Source organism: Carlito syrichta, unplaced genomic scaffold (assembly GCF_000164805.1).
Source record: "Carlito syrichta isolate Samal-C Ts95f unplaced genomic scaffold, Tarsius_syrichta-2.0.1 Scaffold310863, whole genome shotgun sequence".
In the NCBI taxonomy this organism is placed as follows: domain Eukaryota; kingdom Metazoa; phylum Chordata; class Mammalia; order Primates; family Tarsiidae; genus Carlito; species Carlito syrichta.
Genome location: NW_007254959.1, coordinates 1,184,701 through 1,209,890, shown reverse-complemented (window position 1 = coordinate 1,209,890; position 25,190 = coordinate 1,184,701). Strand labels below are relative to the sequence as shown.

Sequence of the window (25,190 nt, the reverse complement as noted above, 5' to 3'; positions counted from 1 at the left end):
AGGTGGAAAGCTAGAGTTCTCGTGCAAGGCGGGACTATGCTTTCAAAGTGGAAGCTTTTGCATGGACAAAGGAACTGAGTCTGCCCAGGAAGTCATCGTCCGTGGCTCCAGGTGAAACAATGGCCCTCTGAGACTACCTGGAGTTGGAGAAAACTTTTTCCTCTTCTCCCTTCTTCTCTCCCATCCCCTCCTCTTCCTAAAAAGGAGTTAATGTAGGGGAGAAGCCAGGCTTCTAAGATGTGTTGAATGTTTCCTTACAGATAAGAAGCATCCCAGTTCTGCCAGAGCTTAATGTTTCTAGTACACTTTACTTACCTTCTCAGTCAGGTTCCAGTCAGAATACCTGGCTCCTTGCAGTGCAACCTACTAATGCCCTCCCCTTTCTTTCCTCCACACGTGCAGATGACCAAGGTAGCCCATCGAGTCTCTGCCCTGGAAGAACAGCAATTTCTGATCATCCATGCCACTGCCGATGGTAAAGATTACAAACATGAATTCGTTGTGATCCAGTAAAAAGCATTCCTTTTGATTCTGCCGTGGATTTTGATAAATACCTTCTTCTCTTTTTTTTTTTTTTTTAAACAGAAAAAATCCATTTCCAGCACACAGCAGAACTCATTACACAACTAATTAGGGGGAAGGCTAATTACAGCTTACAGGTACAGTATGCATATTACTCTGTTTTGCACCTGGAGCAAGATATTCCTTTTCATGGGGAAAGAACTGATTGGTGTTCAGGGCATTCCACTGCAGCAAACACACCTTGCTGCTTTGGTGGTCGGGATGGGTGGGGCGATGGGCAGGGGCACATCACGTTGGCCAATCAGCACATGCTTAACTTTTTCTTCTAATTAATAATAGCTCAGGCCAGGCGTGGTGGCTCATGCCTGTGATCCCAGCACTTTGAGAGACTGAGATGGGAGGATCACTTGAACCCAGGAGTTCAAGCCCAGTCTGGGCAACATAGTGAGACCTCGTCTTTACAAAAAATCAAAAAGTTAGTAGGGCATGATGGTATGCTCCTGTAGTCCCAGCTACCTGGGAGACTGAGACAGAAAGCCTGAGCCCATATTGTTGAGACTGTGGTGAGCCATGATCATGCCACTGTACTCCAACCTGGGCAAGAGAGTAAGACTCTGACTCAAAAAAAAGGTCAACTTTGTGCTTAGGCCGTGTTTAAACCCCTTTAGAATAACAACCACTACCACCTCGATTTCCATGCCACCCACTACATTCCTTCTCTGGACAATAAGCAGGGCCAGGCCAGCACCCACACCACCCAGCAGTGGGCTGGTGGTGTTCCAGTTGGGAGTGGTCTGTGGGGAGGGTGGCCATTGTGCTAGGATTGATGAGAGCAATGCTGGCAGGTCCTAAACCTTCTCTCCCTGTTTCCCTCTGGCCAACACCACACATTACTAAACACTGGCAGGTTGTCCAGGCCCCACCTGTGGCTAGACCATAGCGAAAGAGCATTGCCCTTCCCAAATCATAGCCCTTCCATGCTGGTATCAAGTGCTGACCCAGCAGCACCCAGCCTAGGCTCACTCCAGCAATGTGTAGGCTGCTTCTGGAATCTTCTGTCATTTCCTTTCTGCCCTCCGTTTTCTGGTGAAATAGGGATGACCCAATGGTCTTTTCAAGTCCAGAGATAAATGGAAGAGTTCATCTGTGATCAGTGGCAGGCACCTGCCTCCCTCCTGCCTGGGGAGCACACAGAATGCTTTCCATTTCATTGTGGAGTTTCGATACCCTCAAGACTTGGGCTACATCCTCTATAGACCCCAAATGTGTATCCAAGCTGCAAATGCAAACAAACAGATCCAGACTGTGAAGAATGTTGAATGAAATGTTTTCTAATTTAGTTAACCAATTGTCACTGGGAGCCACATGTGGGCTGGGCCAGCTAGGCAAGGAGATCCCTAGCAAGAAGGGAGTTTGACTCCAGTGTTGATGGGGAGACAGAAGGACTTGGTTATATTGGATGTGAATTTCCTTCTGGAAAATGTTCAGATTTTTTCATAGTGAACTTGATAGTTGCCATGACACTGTTAAATACATTTTACACACATGACATGGTCTTGGTAGATACAAAGGTAGATCCATATATACTAATGTGGTCCCCTCCCCAAGATGCATGGCTGAGTTGAATCTGCCAGTACTGAGCAGCCAGCATCATTGCAGGCCCCGCTGGTGTCAGTAACAGGGACCCACTCGGTGCCATGAGTGTGGGCACAGCACTTGCCTCAGCAGACACATGATGACTCTGTGTCCATGCCCAGCTCCAAGTAAGAGCGCTGGAGACAGGGGACCTGAGACAGGAAGAAATAGGCTTCCTGTTTCATATCTTTTGCACTACTTGATTTTTTTGTTTGTTTGTTTTACACTTCCCCATACACAACCTAAAACTTAGCTTCTTTTTTTTGTTTTTTTTGTTATTGTTGTTTGAGTCAGAGTCTCACTCTATTGCCTAGGCTGGAGTGTAGTGGCATGCTCACAGCCACTGCAGCCTCGACCTGCTGGGCTCAGGAGATCCTTCCACCTCAGCACACTACAGGTGTGCACTACCACATTTGGCTAGTTTTTTGATTTATTGTAGAAAGGTCTCACCCAGTTGCCCAAGCTGGTTTCGAACCCATGGACTCAGGCAGTCCTCTAGCCTAGGCCTCCCAAAGTGCTGGGATTATAGGCTTGAGCCACTGTGCCCAGCCTGTTTTATTTTTTCCACTCCCCTTTTTTTTTAACTTTTAATTTTTTATTTTAAATATGTGAGGTACAATTCAGGGTTAGGTATACAAATGTTCATTTTGCAGATATCCTTGTTGATGAGCTTACCCCCCCTCCCTGGCAGTTTCCCACTACTGCCAATCCCTCCCCCAACCTCCCCTGGCAGTTTCCCACTACTGCCAATCCCTTTCTTATAGTATTATGACAGTTGTTCAAGGTCCGCTTATAAGTGAGAACATGTGGTACTCAGTTCTTTGTTTCTGTGATAGGTCACTCAGTATTATAGACTCTAAGTCCTTCCAAGTTGCTGCGAAGTTCATAATTTTGTCCTTGTTTATGGCTGCATAATATTCCATTATGTATATGTACCACCTTTTTTTTAAAATCCAGTCCTCTTTCAATGGGCAGCACAGTTGGTTCCATGTTTTCGCTATTATGAATAATGTTGCAATAAACATGCATGTGCAAGCATCTTTTTCATAGAGTGATTTGAGTTCCTCTGGGTATATTCCCAGTAAGGGGATTGCAGGGTTGTATCGGAGGTTGATTTTTAGATTGTTTAGGAATCGTCACACTATTTTCCACAGAGGCTGTACTAGTTCACACTCCCACCAACGGTGCAGAAGTGTTCCATTTTCCCTGCATCCTCTCCAGCATCTGTTGTTTTTTGAGTTATTCATGATGGCCATCCTGACTGAAGTTAGGTGGTATCTCAGTGTGGTTTTAATTTGCATTTCTTAGATGACTAGTGAGGCTGAGCATTTTTTCATGTATCTTTTGGCTACTGATATGTCTTCTTTTGAGAAGTGTCTATTCATATCTTTTGCCCACTTTGTAATAGAGCTGTTTGTTTTTTTCTTTTTGGCATGTTTGAGTTCTTTGTAGATCCTAGATGCAAGGCGTTTGTTGGATATACAGTTGGCAAATATTTTTTCCAGTCTGTGGGCTGTCTCCCCACTCTCTCAATGGTTTCTTTGGCTTTGCAAAAATTTGTCAATTTGATGAGGTCCAGCTTGTCTATCTTATCTCTTATGGTATGGGCACTTGGGGTTTTGATCAGGAATTGATTGCCAATTCCAATTTGCATAAGAGTGTCTCCTGCATTTTCTAATATTCCTATAGTTCAAGATTTTATGTTTAGGTCTATGATCCATTTAGAGTTGATTTTTGAGTAGGAGTTATAAGTAGGGGTCTTGTTTTAATCTTCTACATCTGACAAGTCAGTTTTCCCAGCACCATTTACTAAATAGGTTCTCCTTTCCACAGTGGTTGATGGTGGAGGCTTTGTCGAAGATAATTGGTTCAGAAATTGAGGTTTTGCTTCTGGAATCTCTACCCTGTTCTATTGGTCTATCTGTCTGTTCTTGACCAATACTAGGCTGTTTTGATTATTGCAGCTTTATAATAAAGCTTAAAGTCTGGGAACATGATGCCTCCTGTGTTTTTTTGTTTTGTTTTGTTTGGCTGAGGATTGTTTTGGCTGTTTGTGGTCATTTATCTTTCCATATGAATTCCTGTATTTGTTGTTTCCAGGTCTGAGAAGAATTCTGCAGGTAATTTAATGGCTATTGCATTAAATCTGTAGATTGCCTTGAGTAGGATGGACATCTTAACAATGTTGATTCTTCCAATCCACGATCATGGAATATTTTTCCATTTGTTTGTGTCATCTTTGATTTCTTTTGTTTTTGTTGTTTTTTTTTTTTTTTTTTTTGAGTTGGAGTCTCACTCTGTCGCCCAGACTGGAGTGCAGTGGCCGCTCCCGGCCACCGCAGCCTTGACCTGCTGGGCTCCGGTGATCCTTCCACCTCCTCCTTCCAATTAGCCGGAATTACAGGCATGCGCTACCATGCCCGGCTGATTTTTTGATTTACTGTAAAGATGAGTTCTCGCTGCCCAGGCGGGTCTCGAACCCACGGGCTCAGGCAATCCACTTACCTCAGCCTCCCAAAGGCACAGGATTACAGGCTGAGCCACCGAGCCCGGCTCATCTTTGATTTCTTTGAGCAGTGTTTTGTAGTTTTCGTTGGAAAGGTCTTTGACTTTACTGGTTAGGAAGATGCCAAGTTATTTCTTTTTTGTGTGTGTGGCTATGGTGAATGAGATTGTACTTTTTGAGGGTTTTCTTTGTTTGTTTTTTTGAGTTGGAGTCTCACTCAGTCACCCACACTGGAGTGCAGTGGCCGCTCCCGGTCACTGCAGCCTCAACCTGCTGGGCTCTGGCGATCCTTCCGCCTCAGCCTTTCAAGTAGCTGGAATTACAGGCGCATGCTACCACACCCGGCTAATTTTTTTGATTTATTGTAGAGATCAGGTCTCGCCAAGTTGCCCAGGCGGGTCTCGATTACCATCATCCTTCGCCTATCCATCTCTCCTTCAGGACATCTCACGGCCCTTGCGGGGCAGGCCCCGCACACGGGCTCAGGCAATTCACTCACCTCAACCTCCCAAAGTGCGGGTTTGCAGGCAGAGCCACCGAGCCCAGTCGGGATTGTGCTTTTTATTTGGGTTTCTATTTGTTTATTATTGGTGTATAGAAATGCGATTGACTTTTGCACATTTATTTTATATCCCGAGATCTTGCCAAGTCCTTTATCAGTATAAGGAGGGTTTTGACAGATTCTCTTGCGTTTCCAAGGTGTAGAATCATGTTGTTGGCAAAGAGGGATCACTTAACTTCCTCTTTTCCTATTTGGATACCCCTGATTTCCTTCTCTTGTCTGATTGCTCTAGCTAGGACTTCCAATACTATGTTTAACAGGAGACATGAGAGTAGGCATCCTTGTTTTATTCTGGTTTTCAGAGAAAATGGTTCCAATTTCTGTCTGTTTAGCAGTGTGTTGGCTATGGGTTTCTCATAGATGGCTCTTACTATTTTGGGTATGTTCCATCTATGTCTAGATGTTCAAGGATTTTTATCAAGAAGGGGTGCCGGATTTTATCAAAAGCTTTTCCCACATCTAATGATGTAATCATGTGGTTTTTGTCTTTACATCTGTTGATGTATTTAATTATGTTTATGGTCTTGTGGGTATTGAACCAGCCCTGCATCCCAGAGATAAAGCATACTTGGTCATGGTGGATGATTTCTGAGATGTGTTGTGGGATCCAGTTTTCTAGAATCTTGTTGAGAATTTTAGCATCTATGTTCATCAAGGATATTGTCCTATAGTTCTCTCTTTGTTGGATCTTTACCCAGTTTGGATATCAATGTGATGTTAGCTTCATAAAATGATTTGGGGAGAGTTCCATCTTTCTTAATTGTCTGGAATACTTTCAGTAGGATTAGTATCAGCTCCTCCTTGTATGTTTTGTAGAATTCTGCTGAAAACCATCTTGTCCAGGGCTTTTATTTGTAGCTTATTTTCTTATGACATAGTTGATTTCCTGGAAAATTATTGGTCTATTTAGGGTCTTGATTTCTTCTTGTTCAACCTGGGGAGGTTGTGTGATATAAGAAAGTCTTTCATTTCATTTAGGTTTTTAGTTTGTTTCCATATAGGTGTACATAGTAATCTCTGATAATCTTTTGCATTTCTTCAGGGTCAGTTGTGACTTCATCTTTTGCATTTATAACTGTGTTTATTTGGGTTTTTTCTCTCTTTTTCTTGTTTATTCTAGCTAAAGGTCCATCGATCTTGTTTGTCCTTTCAAAAAATCAGCTTTTGGTTTCATTGATTTTTTTGTATTATATTTTTGTGTTCTGTGTCCCAAATTTGGGCTTTTATTTTGGTGATCTGGGTTCTTCTGCTGAAGTTAGAGTTTTGGTGGTCTTGCTTTTCCAGCTTCCTTAGGTGATTTGTTAGGCTGTTAATTTGTGATCTTTCCATTTTCTTCATCTGTGTTTGTAGAGATATGAATTCCCCTCTTAAGATTGTTTTCATGGCATCCCAGAGATTTTGGTAAGATATTTATTCATTTTCATTTGTTTCCAGATATCTTTTATTCCCTGTTTTGATTTCCATGTTGACCCAGAAGTTGCTTAGCCTCATGCTGTTTAGTGTCCATATCTTTGGAAGGAACTTTGTTGGTGTTGATATTTATTTTTATTCCACTGTGGTCTGAGAAGGTACAAGGCAGAATTTCAATCTTATGGCATTTGTTTATGCTTGATTTATGGCCGAGGATGTGGTCAATCTTAGAGTATGTTCCATGTGGTGAAGAGTAGAATGTATATTCTGTCGTTGTTGGTTGGAGTGTTCTGGGTATCAGTTAAGTCCATTTGGTCAAGTATCACATTGAGATTCCAGATCTCCTTGACTTTTTATCTTGATGATCTCTCTAGGGTTGTTTGTGGGGTGTTTAAGTCCCCAACTATGATAGTATTAGAATCAATATCTTTTTTTAGTTTGCCTAGAAGCTGCATTATGAAAGTTGGTGCTCCTATGTTGGGTGCATATATGTTTAGGATGGATATTTCTTGTTGAGATTGAAACTTTTATCATTATGTAGTTACCTTTTTACATTTATGACAGTTTAGAAGGTATTTTGTCTGATATTAAGATCATGACTCCTGCTTTCTTTTGTGTTCCATTCTCCTGGAATTGTGTTTCCCATCCTCTTACTTTGAGTCTGAGTGTCCTTTCTGGTGACATGAGTCTCTTAGAGATGATATATTATAGTCTCATGATATTTTATCCAATTTTATCCAATTCTATGTCTTTTCAGTGGTGCATTTCGTCCACTCACATTCGGGCATTTAGTCCATTCACATTATCGAGATGTGAGAGTTTATCCCTGACATGAGATTCTTATAGAGTCTGTTGTTGCTGTTTGTTTGTTTATTTGTTTGCTGTCTTTCTTTTGATTTTTGGGTTGATTCATGTGTTTTCAATCTTTTTCCCGCATACTTGTGAAGGGCCTTGTCATCCTTTTTTTCTTTTCTTCTGTGTTTAATACTTTCTTAAGTGTTTCTTGTAGAGCTGATCTGGAGCCAGCATAAACTCTTAGGGATTGGATGTCTGGGAAGGATTTTAATTCTCCATCACTGATGAAACTTAGCTTAGCTGAGTAGGTAATTCTTGGTTGAAATTGTTTATCTTTGAGAACTTTGAAGACTGGGCTCCAAGCTCTCCTAGCCTGAAGCATTTTTCTGTAGATAAGTCTGTTGCTATTCTAATTGGTCTTCCCCGGTGAGTAGTCTGACCTTTCTCTCTTACTCCCTTTAGGATTTTTTCTTTTATATTTACTATGTGTAGGTGAATTACTATGTGTCTAGGACTTGGTATTCTATTTGTTGTCTTGCAGGGGTCCTCTGAATCTATTGTGTTTGAATGGTCACAGCATTGATGAAATGAGGGATGTATTCTTGGATAATTTCATGGAATGTTTGTTCCAGGGTGGTCTCTGCCTCTCAGGGATTCCCATTAATCTGAGGTTTGTCCTCTTGAAATAATCACCAATCTCTTGGAGGTTTTATTCTGTCTTTTTAAGCTTCTTTTCTATGTTTTTAACAGTTTGAATTAGTTCCATATTTTGGTCCTCAAGTTCTGAGATTCTTTCTTCTGCTTGGTTAATTCTGCTTTCCATATTTATCAGTTTGTTGTTTATTTCACTCATTGTATTCTTTATTGCTGTTATCTCAGTTATCAATCCTTCATTCTTTCTTCTTTTCTCTCCTCATTTGTATTTTTTCTTTCTATTAATATCTTGATATCTGGGTTTGTGGTTTGAGACTAGTCATTCTGGGGGCTCTTCATTGTTTGAGTTCTGAAGTCTTGTATTCTCAGTGGCTGTCCTCCCAGGGGTTTGTGTGAGACTCATATTCTTCCTTTGGTTTTTCTTCATTTGTGTAGGTTTTCCTCCCCCTTTTTTACCTCTTCTTTAATTCTCTTGTTCAGTGATGGGGGGATAGCTTTTATTTCTGTTTGCTCAATGTCTTATTCTTCCTTATATGGATTCTCTGTTTTTGTTCAATTCTGAAGCTGGACTTGGGGTGGGGGCCTGTGCTTTTTGCAGTTTTGAGATTTAATTAAGGGAGGAGTTGTGATTCAGAAGCTATCTGCAGATTCCAGTATCTGCTGACAGGTGTGTAGGCCCCCTGGAACCCACTTCCCACTGCCTTACAATCTGGCCATACAGTGGGGGTGTCTGTTTGCCCCTGAAAGCAAAATGAGATAAGAAAAGGGAAAAGAATGGAAAAAGAAAAGAGGAAGGCAAAAGAGAGGTGAAGAGAGAGAGCAAGAGGGAAAACAGACAGGCTTACCAACTAACGAATAAACAGAGAGAGACACAAATACAGAAAAACAAAAAAGACAAAAACATACAGGCAATCATACAAGCAAATAAACAAACAAAAACCCCCCTGTTGGTGTACTCTCCCTCAAAAATACCCATATATAAACAGAAAATCTTAAAAAAAAGTTAAAATAATAGATACAAAGCACCTACAAAAACATAAACAAAAACAGAAAGAAAGAGAGAAGAAAAAAAGCTAAAACTAAAACAAAAAACAAACAAGAAGGAAAAAAAACTCACTCTGTTGCCATTTCTGTGACTCCAGGTTCCCTTCAGGCCTCCACCTTAGGGAGTGGCTCTGATCTCCAACTCCCCTCTGCTCTCAATGCAGGCTGATAGGGTTGCTCTCCTACTTGATGTTTTAATGGCATATCATAGTCTAATTACATTAGTCATAAATACTTTAAAAGTAAGAGTGAATGCCTCCCTCACAAACATAACTTGAAAGCAAGATTCAAATGCAGGAGGCACGGATATGGCGAATTTGGCTGATCTGGCTGGCTAGGCAAGTATCCCCTCCCTCACTCCACCACGTGCATCCCTCCCGAAGCTGCATGCTCAGTTGAAGAGGATGACCACCCCCATTAGAAGAGGACAATTCTTTGGTCAAGAGTATAATAGTAGCTGTGCTCCCCTGCTAGAACCTCCACACAAGCTGTTACATACAGGAGGTGGACTGGTATCACAGAAAGGCACAGGCTTCCAAGTGAAACTTGGCTTTGAATCCCTGTGCATGCACGACCGTTTCACAGCACCCCTAGGGGTAAGGTGCTGTCATTGCATTGGCAGTAGAATAATTTGCCATCATCCTGATGACATCAGCAGCAAAATGCTTATGTTCCAGGCCTTGTTCTACGCACTTCACAGGTATCATAAAGCTTAATTCTCACAAAATGTTATAAGCTCGATTGAGTTACAATTATCATGCCCACTTGACACACCTGGAAACCAAGGTCCGAGAAAGTTACCTGTCCCCAGTCACACGGTGAGTGAGTAGCTGAGCCAGAATGCAAAAGTAGATGGTCAGCCCCATAGGTACACAACTACAGGACTCAACACCTAAGTGAGAGTTTCCCATACTTGGAGGGTTTCTGAAACAGCAGACTTCTTTTTTGTCCTGACACCCTCGAAACTTGGGCTGCAGCCTCTGTGGACCCCAAGACATGTACCCATGCTGCAAATTCAAACAAGCAAATCTAGACTGCAGAGAGTGTTGAGTGAGATGTCTTCTCAATTATTCAACCAATTCTCACTGAGTGTCCACTCTACATGGTGAGGACTAGATGCTGTGACAGTAGAAATATTGAAAGACGGGTTGACTTTCATGACTGGGTGGCTTATTTCTTGGCCACAGGAGTAAAGGGGGTCCCTCTAATTGGGACAGTCAGGCAAAGCTTCCAGGGAGAAGAGGCACTTAGATCAGGACTGAAATGGTTAGAAAATTCACTTTGTCAACTAAAACCCAGACCTGCAGAGGCCTAGGCTTTACTACGCTACATAACATATGTGCATCCCCCAGTCCTATTGGGAGGGTTTACTACAGGTGAGTAACTCCTCTGTGTGCCTTCCTTGCAGATATACCCAGATGAAAGCCATTACTTTAATAGCGTCAATCTCAAACAGCATCTATACCGATCCATCATCAACTTCTTCGTGGAATGCTTCAGGATTCAGGACAAACTACCAACAGTCACAGCAAAAGAAGATGAGGAGGAGGACTAACCCTTGGGTCACCCTAAGCACAAACGTGGCTCTTTCTACAACCATATGCAACTGAGGAATTTCCCCGCCCCTCCCTCTTCCCTCCAAGGGCTGGGGCAGGGGGCAGGGCGTTGCCGTTCCACAGTATGTGTGTCTCGGATACCGAAGGCAGTTTTGCTTGGGAAACAAGCTCCTTTCCCCAGGGGCTCATCACTCTTTCCGACCTCCACAGAGCCTGGAATAACTCTGCAGCCACAGCAGGGCCTCATCCTGGCCCCAGAGTGACCGGCACACCCCACAGCCCCTCCCCCAAGGAACACAGCAAAGGATGGTGATGGTGAGGGCCCTCAGAGCCCTCGGGAAACTGGCCCCTAGATTCCAGCTATCAAGCAGTAGTATTGAGACCCACCCTCTATGTTCCAGTTCTATGTTCACGTTAGCAGCATTACATCCAGTCTGATGTAACAGTGCCATGGAAACAGCAATGATAGCACAATTGTTTTAGCAGTACATGTCCATAAATTGGCTTGCCCCTCTCTGTAATTAAGAGAAACAGCATTATAAGGGGCTACACCAGGAAAACAGACCCTTTTCTGTACAAAGTATTATTGTAGCTGCGCTAATGGTTAATCTTATAGAATTAATTCATATTTTTCTATGGTTTTAACCTGATGCTTCATTGTCTCTGGTCATGAGGTTTGTTTTTGCTGTGCTTTAAAGACAATTTTTTTTTTGCTTTGTTTTATTTTCCTTTCTTCAGTCAATGTGTAGACTTGGCGCTTGTTAGATACAGAAACAGATCAGAAGGTTGTCTTCAGACTCTGTGGAGACATTCTTAAACACTGAGAGGAAACAACCTCCAGTCATAGTCACTAAAAGAGACTACATAAATAAAACCTCTCTCCCACTGAGCTGCAATAGGGCTTGGCTGTAGATTTACATTGTCCATTTTCATGTGTCCTTAAAACCATCCTTAACCTCCTTGATAAGCTATCAAGTCTTTTCATAAGACATTTGGTTAAAAAACAAAACAAAACAAAACAAAAAACATAAGAAGACAGAGCGTCAACTCCACCCCCAGGTCTGTTGTATGTGTTTGGGGGTCACGGGAATCCTGAGGGGATACGTGGGAGCGTACCAGTGTCCCTCTCCTGTCTTAGGGGTGGCTCCATTCCCCTCCAGCTGCGAGCAGTGAGGTCAATGTTGTGCTACGTCAGCCGTGTAAGATACACTCTGACCAAACGTGCAGCTGGTGTTCCCAGTGTATATTTCATTCTGTTGTATATAAAGGAAGGAATGTATGTCAGGCATCTGTGCAGTTGCCCTGCCCACCTCCCGCCAGTACTAACCTTGTGTTGAGCTTGCATGCTGACACTCTTGGCTGATCTGGACTCTCTAGAAGTGCTAGTTTGAAATATATCAATTACCGTCATTTCCTTTTGAGCTTGTCGACAACCTGAATGTCAGGACTGATTTCTCCAGCTTCTGGTCCTGCTGGGGGTGTTCTTGACATCCTGAAAGCAGAGGAGATGTGTCCATGTTGCTTTTTTGGTGTTTGGGGTTTTGGATTCATCCACACATGCTTTGAACTTCAGTGGTCATTAAGTTGAATGGATGCGCTCCATCACAGAATTTTTTTAAGGTGATCCATCACCATTCACTAAAAAGGATCAATGTGCTGACAACAGGACCGATCTGAATGCTACATGATTATACGTTTACTATTCAGTGGGCTTGACCGACTACAAAGCCAAGTAGGTCTGGAGGAGGAAGCCAGCTCTGGCCACCACATCTGGTGGGAGGGAAGTGGGGATGTGGCATGGTAACGTTTGTTCATCCATGGAATAAAACATTATTTTACCACTCGGATGGCTCTTTTCTTACTTCTCCTCCAGCATCTCATCTTAGGAAGTATGCTAGGCTTTAAGACGTTATTAAAGTACTCATTGGGCCCCACCAAGACAGATGCATTACCCCAAGAGTCTGGTGTGCATCAAGTAAAGACTGTGTCTGTGGTAGCAGCCGTACTGAGAGTTAAGAAGAATAGGGCCAATCGAATAAATTGAAGTCCAAGATCAATCAGAGAAAATGAATTTGTGTTTGTCTCAAAAGTCTTAGGGTAGAGACACAGGGTTGCTTATTCCCTAACACTAAGAGTACAATTGGTTCTCAGTTGAAGCCATAGCATTGCCCACTAGAAACTTTACAAAAATATCTCCATCTGTAGAAGATTTGTCTACTCATTCTGTTGTTAATTTAATGTCTAGTGTAAAGATGTCCCAACCTGAAAGCAGAGGGATTGATGAAAAAAGAAAAGAAAAAACACTTCCAAATCATGAAGCAACTGCTGCCTGATACACCAGAGGTCACATCAGCCCGGTCATCCCAGCAGAATTAGTTGTCACCCTTCTTGATCAAGAATCAAAAGCAAGAGAATCTTCAAAACCAGAAGTAGCAGAGGCCATCTCAGTCAAATGTACTCACTTCCCCATGAACCACCCTGGCCCCTCCCCAGCCTCAGCCAGAGGAAGCAAACTCCCCTCTCCCACCTTTCCATAGCTGAGTCCTTTCCTTCTGGGTGGGGGCTGAATTTGTGGATAGGAGTTGAGGGTTTACCCAAGAAGGTGTATTTTCATACTTTGGAAAATACTGGTTATGGAATGACAAGATAGGACTGGCCCTGAGAGCAGACATTGGCCACAACCTTACCAGGGACCTCTCTATTTTCCACCTGGAGAATGCTCAGCCCACCACCCACTCAAAATCTAGAATGGCTTTGGGGAGATGCTGGTGTGGTCTTGCCAGACCCTTGCAGCTATGGCTGCTGTGCCTGTCTGTGACCTGATGCCTCCCCAGGCCTTCCCTGTGTGTTCAAGTTAGATACATATGGCATGCTTAAGCCCTATCTTTATTTCAGCTTTAAGTTAGTTTTACAAATGTTTTAATATTAAGTGTTCAGTCATGTCGCTACAGAACTCTAGAAGCACCTCTGAGTTCCTCAGCACCCATTTCCAGGACCTCAGCTCCAACACGTGAGCTGTTCGTGGCATTTCCTGGGACATAAAGCCACCACATTCACAAGGGCATGCATGCGGGGGAATTTCTGTCCATGGGCCTGAAATCCTGCTCCTTCTTTTCCTACTGACCTCACAGTCCCCAGAAGTAATGATTTCTAAAAGTATCAGTTGTTTTCAGGAACCCCCTATTGAAAACCCATGTTATAAGAGAGGACAGAAGGACATGTCCAGAAAAACTCCTTGACCCTCCTCCTTCATAGCACATGGATGTGGAGAATCCCAGAAGGAATTAACAGGTACCTGGTGAGCAACTGGATGTGCCAATGGGCCAGACCAGACCATCAGTTAACAAGAGCTCTGATCCAAGCCTGCAGCAGCCAGCCCCGAAGCCATCACGACCTCTGCAACCCTTGACCCCAGATTGTCAGAACTTAAGCAGTAACTGCCAGTTTTCCTCATTTTTAGCTTGGCATCTAACTGTGGACCCACTGGGAAAAGCCAGATACCTACCCCTAACCAATCTCCCAGAACACCCTGCTTCTGGTTAGCCGCCTCCAGCTTCCCAAGCTAGCAGCCTCCAACCAGGGAATCCTTGGAGCCTTTCTTATCTCCACTGTAAAGTCTTCCCACCCTTCCACCTGCTTTTGGGGTCTCTACCCAATGCAGCTGAAGATGGCCAACTTTCTTGCTACAACAAGCTCTGAGTGATTGACCTCTGCTTTCTCTCATTTTGGTGATCTGTTAGGCCAGCTACCATAACAGAATACCATAGCCTTTAGGGCTCAAACCTCGAGTCAGGAATTTGTTTTCCACAGTTCCACAGGCCGGGCATCTGAGGTCATGGTGCCAGTGATATGATTTCCCAGTGAGTATCCTCTTCCTGGTGTGCAGACAGCCACCTTCTTGTGGTGTCCTCACATGGCAGAGAGAGAGAGGAGGGGGGCGGGGAGAGAAGGAGGGAGGGAGATCTGATGTATATTCTTACAAGGGCACTAATCCCATCATGGGGGCATCCACCCTTATGACCTCATCTAACTCTAATCACCTTCTAAAGGCCCCATCTCCAAATACCATCACACTGGGGGTTAAGGCTTCAACAATGAATTTTGAGGTGGCACATAAGTCTTATAACTGGTACTCTTTCTTTATTTTCACATGGAATTTCAGAGAGAAAACAGTGTTCTTTTCCAAACAGAAGAATTGTTGAGGGGTCTATGAGGACCCTGGGGCCAGGGAAGGAGGCCAGAAGAGGAGAATGATGGACTATCTAGGAGACTGACTTGCCTGCTGGGTCTTCCCAGAGGGTCTTGAGGGGCAACCTGATGGAGGATGCTCCTGAAGGCCTGCCTTCCCTTTTGCAACCCACAGCTCCAAAACAGCCATTCTCCATCTGAACTTAGTCATGGACACAACACACATAGGAAGTCTAAAGCCCAGAGAAGGCTGGGCACAGTGGCTCACACCTGTAATCCCAGCACTTTGGGTGGGAGGATCACTTGAGCCCAGGATTTCGAGACCAGCCTGGGCAGCACAGGGAAACCCTGTCTCTTTAAACAAAAAATAAATAAAAGTACAATAAAAATAAAGCCCAGAGAAGGAAAGGAAGTTGCCCAAAATCATACAGGAAGGTAGCCACAGCCTTACATCCCTTTCCCCCATTTTTTCTTGTTGTGTTTTCTTTAATGATAAGCCCACAAGCCCAGGCCTCAGGGCCTCCAGCAGAAACCAGCTGTCTTTCTCAGCAGAGTTGGGTGAAGAGGTCTAGCATGTTCCCTCCGGGGCTTTCCTCCTCACCTATGTATGCCCCAAGTCTCCAGACAACGTAGGGCAAGGCGCAATAGATGCTGGCATCAAGATCTAGACTCCGAGCAAACGACAGATCTATAGACCCTCCCAATGCCTGTCCAGGTCAGGGAGCCTTTCTGGAAAACCTCTAACTGATCAGCTTACCAGGCACCCAATGAACTGGTATGTGGTAGATCACTGTGGATTCCTAGGCTGGGATCTGAAATGCCCCGCAAGTATAGGGTATAGTATAAATAAGCAGAAGGGTCAAATCTTCACACCCCCTAGATCAGGGGACCTCACACCTTGGTGCATGTCAGAATCCACTGAGGTGCTTGGTAATAATAGCCATGCACATATGCACACACACACAACTTTGAGAAGCACCTCACTGAAGTTGATTGAAGTCTGAGCTCATCTTCTCTCCCTGCCCCACAAAACCTGAGCACATATCCTTAAGTCTTAGGTTTTGGCCCTAGAATCCTAGGTGATGACTCCTGATTATAAGAAGCAAGACTCCTGGACAACTAGAATTTCAGATCATACCAGAGAAGGGTCTGTGCCAATTCTTCAACATATTTCCATTATGGCAATTTAGGCTCTGATGAGGCTCTGACTGTTAATTCTGCCCCACCCCTCCTCTTTCAAACTTCCTTTGAATCCAGATGCCAGGTTTATTCTCCACAGGATGAAAAAAGTGGCTGGAACCAATTATTTCTCAGAGGCTTCTTATGAGAGGCTATGGACCAGAGTCCACAGCCTTAAGCATAACTTATAACACTGCCAGTAACCAAGCTCCAATGTATAATTGCAAATTTATCTCCCATTATTGCCCTGTACATACTTTAGGACCAATAGAACTACTCTCCTTTCTCTCCAGGCACCCCTCAAGTGCCTGATCCCTCCCACACACACCATCACAAACACACACAAGCCTGTACTAATACTTTCCCTCTGTTTGAAAGGACATAAATGGAGTCAATATTGCCAAAGAGCAGCCATCTTGACACTGCCTAGTTCTGTCATATTATCTTAACAATGCCTAGCTTGCCCTCTAATTACTAGCCAAGGAAAGAACTAGTACCTCAGAGGTAGCTATTGATAATCGTTTTGCACCCCCTCCCTAGTTTGCTTTGTCCTAATTAGCTTTTCTATTCCAAGTGTCTGTATAAGAAACAAGTCAATTTAATCAGCCCCTCATGACCTTCGTGTCACAGACCCTATCAACATGGCAATAGTCATATGACTAGCCCACCCATCTGCCTGCCATCCCTCACCTGATATCAGTACCTGTGCTTACCTGTCCCCTTTGTGATAATATGGAACAGACCACCACCCAATCACCTTAGCAATCTGCCCCCATCAAAGGGAAGGTTTAAAAGCATTCAACTTCAAGCAGCCATTTGCCATTGTTTCTGTTTAGCACTGGCCAAGTCATGTATTTATTGAGCTATGACTGCCATGTTTCCTAGTTTTGGCCCCCTTCCCTACCTCGGGGAGGTGAATCTCCTCTCTCTCTCTCTCTCTCTCTCTCTCTCTCTCTCTCTCTCTCTCTCTCTCTCCAATTTACTTTTGAAATAAACTATATTTTCTGATCTAATTTCTGTGCAATTCTTTGCATCTTACACAAGGCACCAGATTGCAGACACCCCCCACACACACCCCGCGCAATCAGGTCTGACCTAACATTTTGGAGGCCCTGCTGGGATTTTTAACCTAACACTGAATTTCTCAGCCTCAACATTGTGACACTTTGGGCTCGAAAATTCTTTTCACTGGAGACTGTCCTGTGCACTGTAGGATGTTTAGCAGTATTCCTGGTCTCAACTCATTAGATGCCAGTAGCCGCTCCAATCCTTGTGCTAGAAGTCTCTTGGGGGATAAAATCACTGCTTGATGTGACTGCAGAGGTGGTATACAATGTTCAAGGGTTAATTCGTGTGCATCACAAACAACCCTCACTTGCCTGCCCCACTGAGAGATTTTGTACCCCAGGGGCCTTGTCTGCCTCACATGGTCCCAGCCTCAAAGCGACCAGGCCTTCACTGGCTTCTTTTCAACTCATTGCTGGCAAACTTTGGAGCAGCATGCCCATGGAGTATATATTTTGATTCCTTCAAATATCCATTCAGCAGAATTTGAAACCTGAAGTTCCTGTTTCTTCAAGACAAGACAATTATTAGAGTAGATGATCAAAATATGAACATAGATTGAAGGAAGAAATAAATGAATTAGTGAATTCCACTGATTCTCTCCAATGAATACTGGATGACAACTTTCAATCTTACACAATTTTTTACTCTTCTTTACTCCTTCCAAGATTATAGACCTCCGAAACCAGAAATGGTTCATTCATACATATGTTTTCCCCAAATAAACAAGATAACACTTTCCTTAAAACACTCAGCATACATTGAACAAAGGAAAGATGAAATTTAAAAAAAAACTCTTCTGTGGACAGGAGTTCAAAGAGTGGTCTGGGGTGAGAAGAAAATGGACTGGTGCAAGAAAAGATCAGGATCTGGGACCAGGAGAAAGTAGGATCTAGGAGGGAGAGGAGAATCTGGGGTGAGCAGAGAAGGGTCAGGGGTGAGAAGAAAAGGATCTGGGATGGGAAGAGAAGGATCTGGGGTGAGGAGAGAAGGATCCGGGGAAGAGAAAGGAGAATCTGGGGTGAAGAGAGAAGGATCTAGGGTGAGGAGCGAAGGATCTGGAGCAAAAAGAGAAGGATCTGGGTTGAGGAGAGAATGATTTGGGGTGAGGAGAGAAGAAATTGGGGCGACAGGAGGATGTTGGGTGAAGTGAAAAGACCTGTGGTAAGGTGAGGTGAGGAAAGGTTTGGCCATGATGGTCACAGCAGCAGGAAGTGGGTGGATTCTTAGTAATTTCAAAGCACGTGAGGAATGAGAGACTTTAAATTCATCTTCAGTGTTCGAAATGTAAAGTCTTCTCTGCTCACCCTCCCTTTCTCTTCTCCTCTCCCTTTTCCTCCCTGGTGCTTTTCTCAGGCTTCGGTGTTCGAAATGTAAAGTCTTCTCTGCTCACCCTCCCTTTCTCTTCTCCTCTCCCTTTTCCTCCCTGGTGCTTTTCTCAGGCCTTATTTGTTTTATTTTCCTATGGCTACTATTTTAGTATCTGGATAGCTTAGAGCATCCTGGCGTGTTCTCTCACAGCCTGGAGGCCAGGATCAGTATCACTGGCCCAAATTTATCGTGTGGCAGAGCCGCGCTCTCTTCTGAGGCTCTGGGGTGAATCCTTTCCATCTCTTCAGCTTTCACAGCTACTGGAGTGGCTTGGCTCTTGGCCATATCTCAGTCATGCCTGCCTCCCTGAGCACATGACTGTCTCCTATTCCCTCTGTGTCCCATCTTCCTCTGCCTCTGCCATATAAAGATAACGCATGATTGCATTTAGGGCCCACCTAGATAATCCAGGCCCATCTCCACATGTTAAGGTTTGTAATTTTATCACGTCGGCAAAGTCCTTTTATCGTAGAAGGCAACAGCCAGCAGTTACAGAGAGTAGAGGGCAGATCTCTTCGGGGGGAGCAGGAGAAGGTGAAGCATTACCCAGCCCATCACACTCCTTAATCTCCCCGGGAGGTGAGTGCACCGACCTCACCCCAGGGCCTGGCCCACAGTGGATGGGTACGGCAATGAACACGGCAGATACTTCTTGGAGCGGCTTCCACACCCGCCCAAGTAAAGGAAACGCCAGAAAGGCACACGTTTTGTCTGTTTTGTTCGCTGCAGAAACCCCAACACATAGACCCTATGCTTAAAACCGACTTGTCAGTAACTTTTGTAGGAATCAGTGAGTTTGTGAACTGAAAAAGAAAAACAAAACATCCCCAAATGAAAGCAGACTGGAGAAGGGAGTTGGAGACAGCTTTGCACCACTCTAGGGAGGCAGTCTTTCTGCCGAACAGAGAAGGATAGAGCTTCGAAGGTAGCCAGTGTCTGCCCGATGGTGGGAGCACCAGGCAGGTCATGTGGCTCAACCCTTCCAGCACACCTGAGCTTTACCCCTGTGTGGCCAAGTGAGGTAACCATCAGGATACCTCCAGAATGACATCCTGGCAATGGAAGAGCAGCCCAGTCTGGATGAACAGTGTTCTGGAAACACCCAGTTCACAATCTGAGGGGAAGACAAGGGTCCCCCACATGTAAGGACATCACAGTCTGGTGGTCTGCTGGAAGCAAGCAGCTCCCACGATGGTCCCTAATAACAGCACATCTGTGATTCACTTGGTGAGAATGTGCTTCAACACTGTATTCAGAGTCAGGGTGGAAAATAACATTTTTGGGAAAGAGGAGAATCGTTTTCAAAATAATTTGAATATATATAACATAAAACATTTTAATGTAAAACATACAAACATTTCTCTTCAACCCTTTCAAGTTCGGTGAGTAGAGTTCTCTTATCTTTCATGTGTAAACCAAAAGCCTAATGAACCACCTACATTATACAAAATTAAACCAAATAAATTAGGACCAAAAGATCATTGTAAAAGAATCTGATAAATCCTTTTTGAGTTTTACATTTATTATCTAGTCATTTATAGTAGTCTTAACCACAACTTATTTACGTACACTTTTTTTTTTTAGCAGTTCACCATTATTAAATCTTTCCAAATCACTCAACTTCATTTTTATAGGAGTGGCACCATTTTTTTTTTTTTTGTATACTCACCATTGATCAGTTTAAGCAAGATGTAACCAAATTCAGCTCGTAGGATACTTGTGTTCCAGTCAGGACCCCTTCAGAGCCAAGGCCCCATATACCCAGTGTCTGGGCTTATGAGCTGCTGGTGACTCACAGCTGGGCTTTCAAAGGCCTCCCCATCCCCCGAGGGATTTGCTTAGTCCAATGTCACAGCATCTCCCAGGAGGTGCCAGACTGCCAAGGACTGAGTGATGTAGGGTACCAAGGCTCAGCCCCTTGCCTTAATTTAGGTTGAAGTCAAAGGTCATTCCCCCACAGAACTCCTTGGGAGACAGGCTGAGGCTTCAGTTCACGGACAATGTCGTCCTCAACCACTCCCAAGGGTACTATCCAGAAGACCTCCTGAGGCCACTCTCCATCTGAGAGTCTGTTCCTAGGGACCCCAATCTAAGGCGTGACTGGAGAAAAAAGTATGACTGGAAAGGAAACAAGACAAAACGGGCTTAGGTACAAAGCCAAAGACTCTAGGTGAGCCCAGCACACTTACCTGGGGGAGGCGACAGCTTCGTGGAGGAAAAGACATAGCTGACTGCCCAGAGCACCAGCATGGGCAGCTAGTATGCTCCACAGAGGGCCTACGCAGGTTCCATGGGTGTCAGTCAGGGAACTGCTAGTACCCAGACCAGCCACAGCCTGCCTAGAACCTTCCCCCTCAACCTTTAGGGGATTCTAGGAGTGCAACTCAGCTTATCCGTGCCTCTGCTGCAGACACCAGGTACTGCTTGTGACCTGGTGGTACCTTTGCTCCACAGCCCAGTGACTGTTGCAAAGGCAGCTAGGGCTGACCCCTGGCACCCTCTGCACAGAAGCCTCTCCCTCCCTCTCTCCTTGCCAGCCCTGGTCCAAGAAGCAGAGTCCCTAAGCCGGAAGAGTCTCAGCCTCTCTGGCTCTGACTTTGGTTCTCGCAACTAGTGGGACTGACTCTCCAGTTAGAGACCAGTCCCATCCATGTCCGGGTCACCCATTTCATTAAACCTGGTTTGTGTCAGCCTGGTGGGTACATGTGCTCACACTTTTGGTGGCTTTCACATTCATTTCAGTAAACCCATGTGAGTTTCCTAGTGTCTGCAGGACCTGCTTGTTGGAGAACGTAGTTACACAAGGCACAAAAAGCAACAGCTCTGTGGTCGGGGCCTGAGACCACATGCTGCCACCAGCTGTGTAACGTTGGACTGGTCACTTCACTTCTTTGAGTCTCAATCTTCTCATCCTTAAAATAGAACAACTACCCACCTCTTTAAGGTGTTCCACAAATTAAACATGGTACAACAAAATCCTTTGTCAATTTGAGTGCTATAAAGCGTGGGGTATGATTAGACTAAGTTTTGTTACTGTCAGGGTTAGGAAGGCACCATAACTCTTCCTTATATTAGTTACTTCTCTAGCAGTGGAAATGGATTTGCACTAACAGAGTCACATGCTTGTCTATAGAATACATGTAGGTTCTGAGCCTGAGGCTGGACACTTGCAGGGCAGCTGGAATTAATCAGAAGGAACCTCTGAAATTTTGGGGTCTGAGGTCCCTCGGGTCCCACAGCCCTGGTGTGCCCACAAAGCTTTTTTTGAGAGACTTCAGTCTGCAGGTCTGACACTGGGACAAGATGAGGTTAACAAAGTTAGAATGAGAAGTAACTCTCCAGATAGCAGCAGCAGCCTGGCCAGAAGCTTGTATTATAATGTCCATTTTAATTAAAATATTTGCCTGCCTGTAGCCTGATTTCTTTTATGTACAGTCTAATTTCCTACAGCGTATCTAAGTGACTCTAACATATCATTCCCCCTCCCCAAGGCAAGGATTTTTAATTTGGAGCTTGAACCATTAGGGGAATTCATGGATGGGCTTCATGGGATCTATGAGCCCCACAAATTACATGCAGAAGCTGTGTATCCTTGGGTGTCTAATACCATCCTTGTGGCACCAAGAATTGCCACCTGGAAACAAAAGACCATTCATACCAAAGGACTTTAGAGTTGAATGCCCTTTAAAAATCTCACCCTTGGCCACATGCGGTGGCTCACACCTGTAACCCCAGCACTTTGGGAGGCCAAGACAGGAGAATCACTTGAGATCAGGAGTTCAAGATCAGCCTGGACAATATAGTGAGACCTTGTTTCTACAAAAGAATCAAAATATTAGCTGGTCATGGTCGCATATACCTGTAGTCTTCTTGAGAAGCTGAGGCAGAAGGATAGACTGAGTCCAGGAGGTCAAAGCTGTGGTGAGCCATGATCATACCACTACAGCCTGGGCAACAGAGTGAGATCCTGACTCAAAAAATAAAATTGCAGCTGGGAAGATGGAAGCTCTGTGCTGAGGGTGATGGAGAATGAGAGAAAAGAGCTTGGGTTTCTGGCAGGGCCCCCACTGTGAGAACTCTTATTTTGTTTAACTTGGCTTTTTCTGGGTATTTGCAGCCAAATTAAGTTCTAGCTAGTACACTTCACTGTGAAGGCTGTTTTATAGAGGCCAACAGCTCACCTGTAGTAGCCCAGAAGCCTCAAATTGATACTGCAAAATGTGTTTGTAGTAGCCAGTTATTCAGGACAAGTAAGCATTTGTACTGGACAAAAGGCAGATGACTGTGTTCACTCCAAAAATAACACATTAATTATAATAATTAACATTTATTAAAAGCCTACTATGTACCAAGCATTGTTCTAAGCATTCTGCATAGATTAACATGTCCAATCTTTACTCAATGAGCATATTTTAATCTACAACAACCCCATGAGGTTGGGTTACTATTGTTTACATTTTGCAGATCAGGAAACCAAAGAAACAGAGAGAGGTAGTCAGTTGCCCAAAATTTCAAAACTATTCCGTGTGCAGGAGCGAGTACTGCTGCCACCTGTGAGTCCCTCCTCTGAAGAGAGGCTCTTACTAGATCCTAAAGTGGAGTTTACCCATGTTTGGGCAAAGCTGATGAACTGGGATGACTCTATGCATTGGGACAGTAAGTTCTTGCTCAGTTGACAGGTTATTTGATTGAAGTGAAAAAGAACAAAGAAAGGTCTTCTGTCCAGGTGCCTGGAAGGTGAATGGCGGTCACTAACTTGGGGGAGGTACAGGCAGGAGCTGAAAAACTTGTTTTCTGGGAGACAGAAGGAGGAGTAGGTTGGCATGGGAGGTAGGGGATGATCTTCCCAGCCTAGAGGGAGTACCACCCTGTGTCAGCCCAGGGAAGCCTCAAGGGGACTAGGGATAACCCAGGCAGCCCAGAGTCTGCAACCAGCATCCTGCCTATCCATGTGCCTGGAACCTGGGGGTCTAGGAAGTGCTCCTGCGATAAGATGCTGTCCCATGTGTCTGGGTGGGCAGCAGACACCACAGGAGAGGACGTCTGACCTGAACTAGTCATACAAAAGAACCACTCCCGCTGTGTTGGAGTCCCTGACTCCAGACTTACTTGGCAAGGAGTCCTCAGAAGGCTAAAGTCCTACAATAAGCAAGCAGTGGGTAAAGTCAGTGAAACACAGTTTCTCGCCATTAATGAGACCCCATTTTCACTAAAGACTGACAAAGCCAGGGAAACTTGGATGTCTGCTACGCAGCTGGTTCAACTGGATTTCACTGCCACTATTCTCTACGGGTAAGAGAATATTTTTAAAAAATCAATATATAAATGTGCATTTATTGATTAATGGAGAAATGAACCCCAAGAATGTATTCATGTTCTATTTTTGAACACACCAAGACTGTTGGAGCTTTATGGCTAAGATTATATTAGAAAATATTATGACCATTTTTATGGGAATCTTAATATTGCCTAAAAGTCAGCGTGATCATTTGCTGAATTAGAGGTTTACTCACTTAAAGGAAGAAGACAGAATCAATTCCTTGCTGGAGACTCTCTTCCATTATTCCAGCAACCCTGGGCTTTAACGGCACTGAGCTGGACTTAGATGACTGCCTTTCTAAAGAAGAAGAAAGAAGCGAGGGAGGAAGAAAGGGAGGGAAGGAAAGAAGAAGAGAGAAAAAGAAAAAAAAGGAAAGAAAAGAGAAGACCCCTGTGTTTGCTGATTTCCATGTTGTAAATATTTCTGCAGTAATCAATTTCAAACACCCAGCAGCACTGAAAACGAACTTGGGAAGCCATGTACAAAATCCCTCCCCACACATTTTCAATAGAAAGATGTGAGATTCTCCGGCAGTGCACTTTAACTTGGGGTTAACATGGGCTAGTCAATGGGACAGAACTTCCAGAATGGCCAGAGAATGTTAGCACAGGGAGTTTGGGGCAGTAAACAAAACCACACGCTCCATCTTGGCCTTGGATTCTTCAGTGATGCTGGGGAAAATCTTCCATAAATAGAAATCAACTTCTTCCCACTCAAATGCCAAGCCCATGGGGGCAGAGAGAGTGTTATTTTTCTGTTCCCCATCCATCTACCTCCCTCAAACAGTGGTGCCTAGCACCCTGCAGCGCTAAGCAACTGAAGAGACACAAAAGGAATTCGCTTACAGAAGGATGTGAGAGTCACTCTGTGTTGAATGGGACCACCCATTGTTTTCAGGTTCTTGGGATCCCAACTCAAAGCTGACCCCAGTACTACTCAAGGAGCAGGGGCATGGAGGAAGGAGTGCATGGGCACTTTTAGGGACAAGAGCTTAAATGAGTTTTAGTGAGTTCAGCAACCACAAGAGGCTGTGTGGGGAGCCCCATGGAAGTAAAACACAGTGAAGAACGTGTCCAAGTCTGCAAGACTCTGGGGGTAATAAGTCTCACACAGCGCACACTGTGCTGGCTCATGCATAATTTACCAGGCTTCATAAATATCAAAACACACCACAGCTGTTAGCACTTCAGAGCAGGCCCTGCAAATATTGCCTCAATTATTCAGTCACTGTGCTCAGGGAACTAGTCAACTGCTTCCAAGTTACATTTTTATAAAGCATCAATTATAGCACAGTTGTAGGGCTGAGCTCTCCTGCCTGGAAAGTAACATTCATTCATTCTCTCTCTCTCTCTCTCTCTCTCTCTCTCTCTCTCTCTCTCTCTC

General features: G+C 44.3%; 1 protein-coding gene across 1 annotated transcript in view; it reads left to right on the top strand.

The window, feature by feature from the left end:
* Positions 1–12,531, top strand: part of DPP6 (dipeptidyl peptidase like 6) — a 53,825-nt gene extending 41,294 nt beyond the window's left edge. Inside the window, exons 8-10 of the mRNA XM_021717751.1 lie at positions 403–475; positions 586–659; positions 10,537–12,531. Coding sequence (XP_021573426.1) covers positions 403–475; positions 586–659; positions 10,537–10,683 — 294 coding nt within the window. The 3' untranslated portion in view covers positions 10,684–12,531. The remainder of the gene's footprint in view (positions 1–402; positions 476–585; positions 660–10,536) is intronic.
* The last annotated feature ends 12,659 nt before the right edge of the window (positions 12,532–25,190 follow it).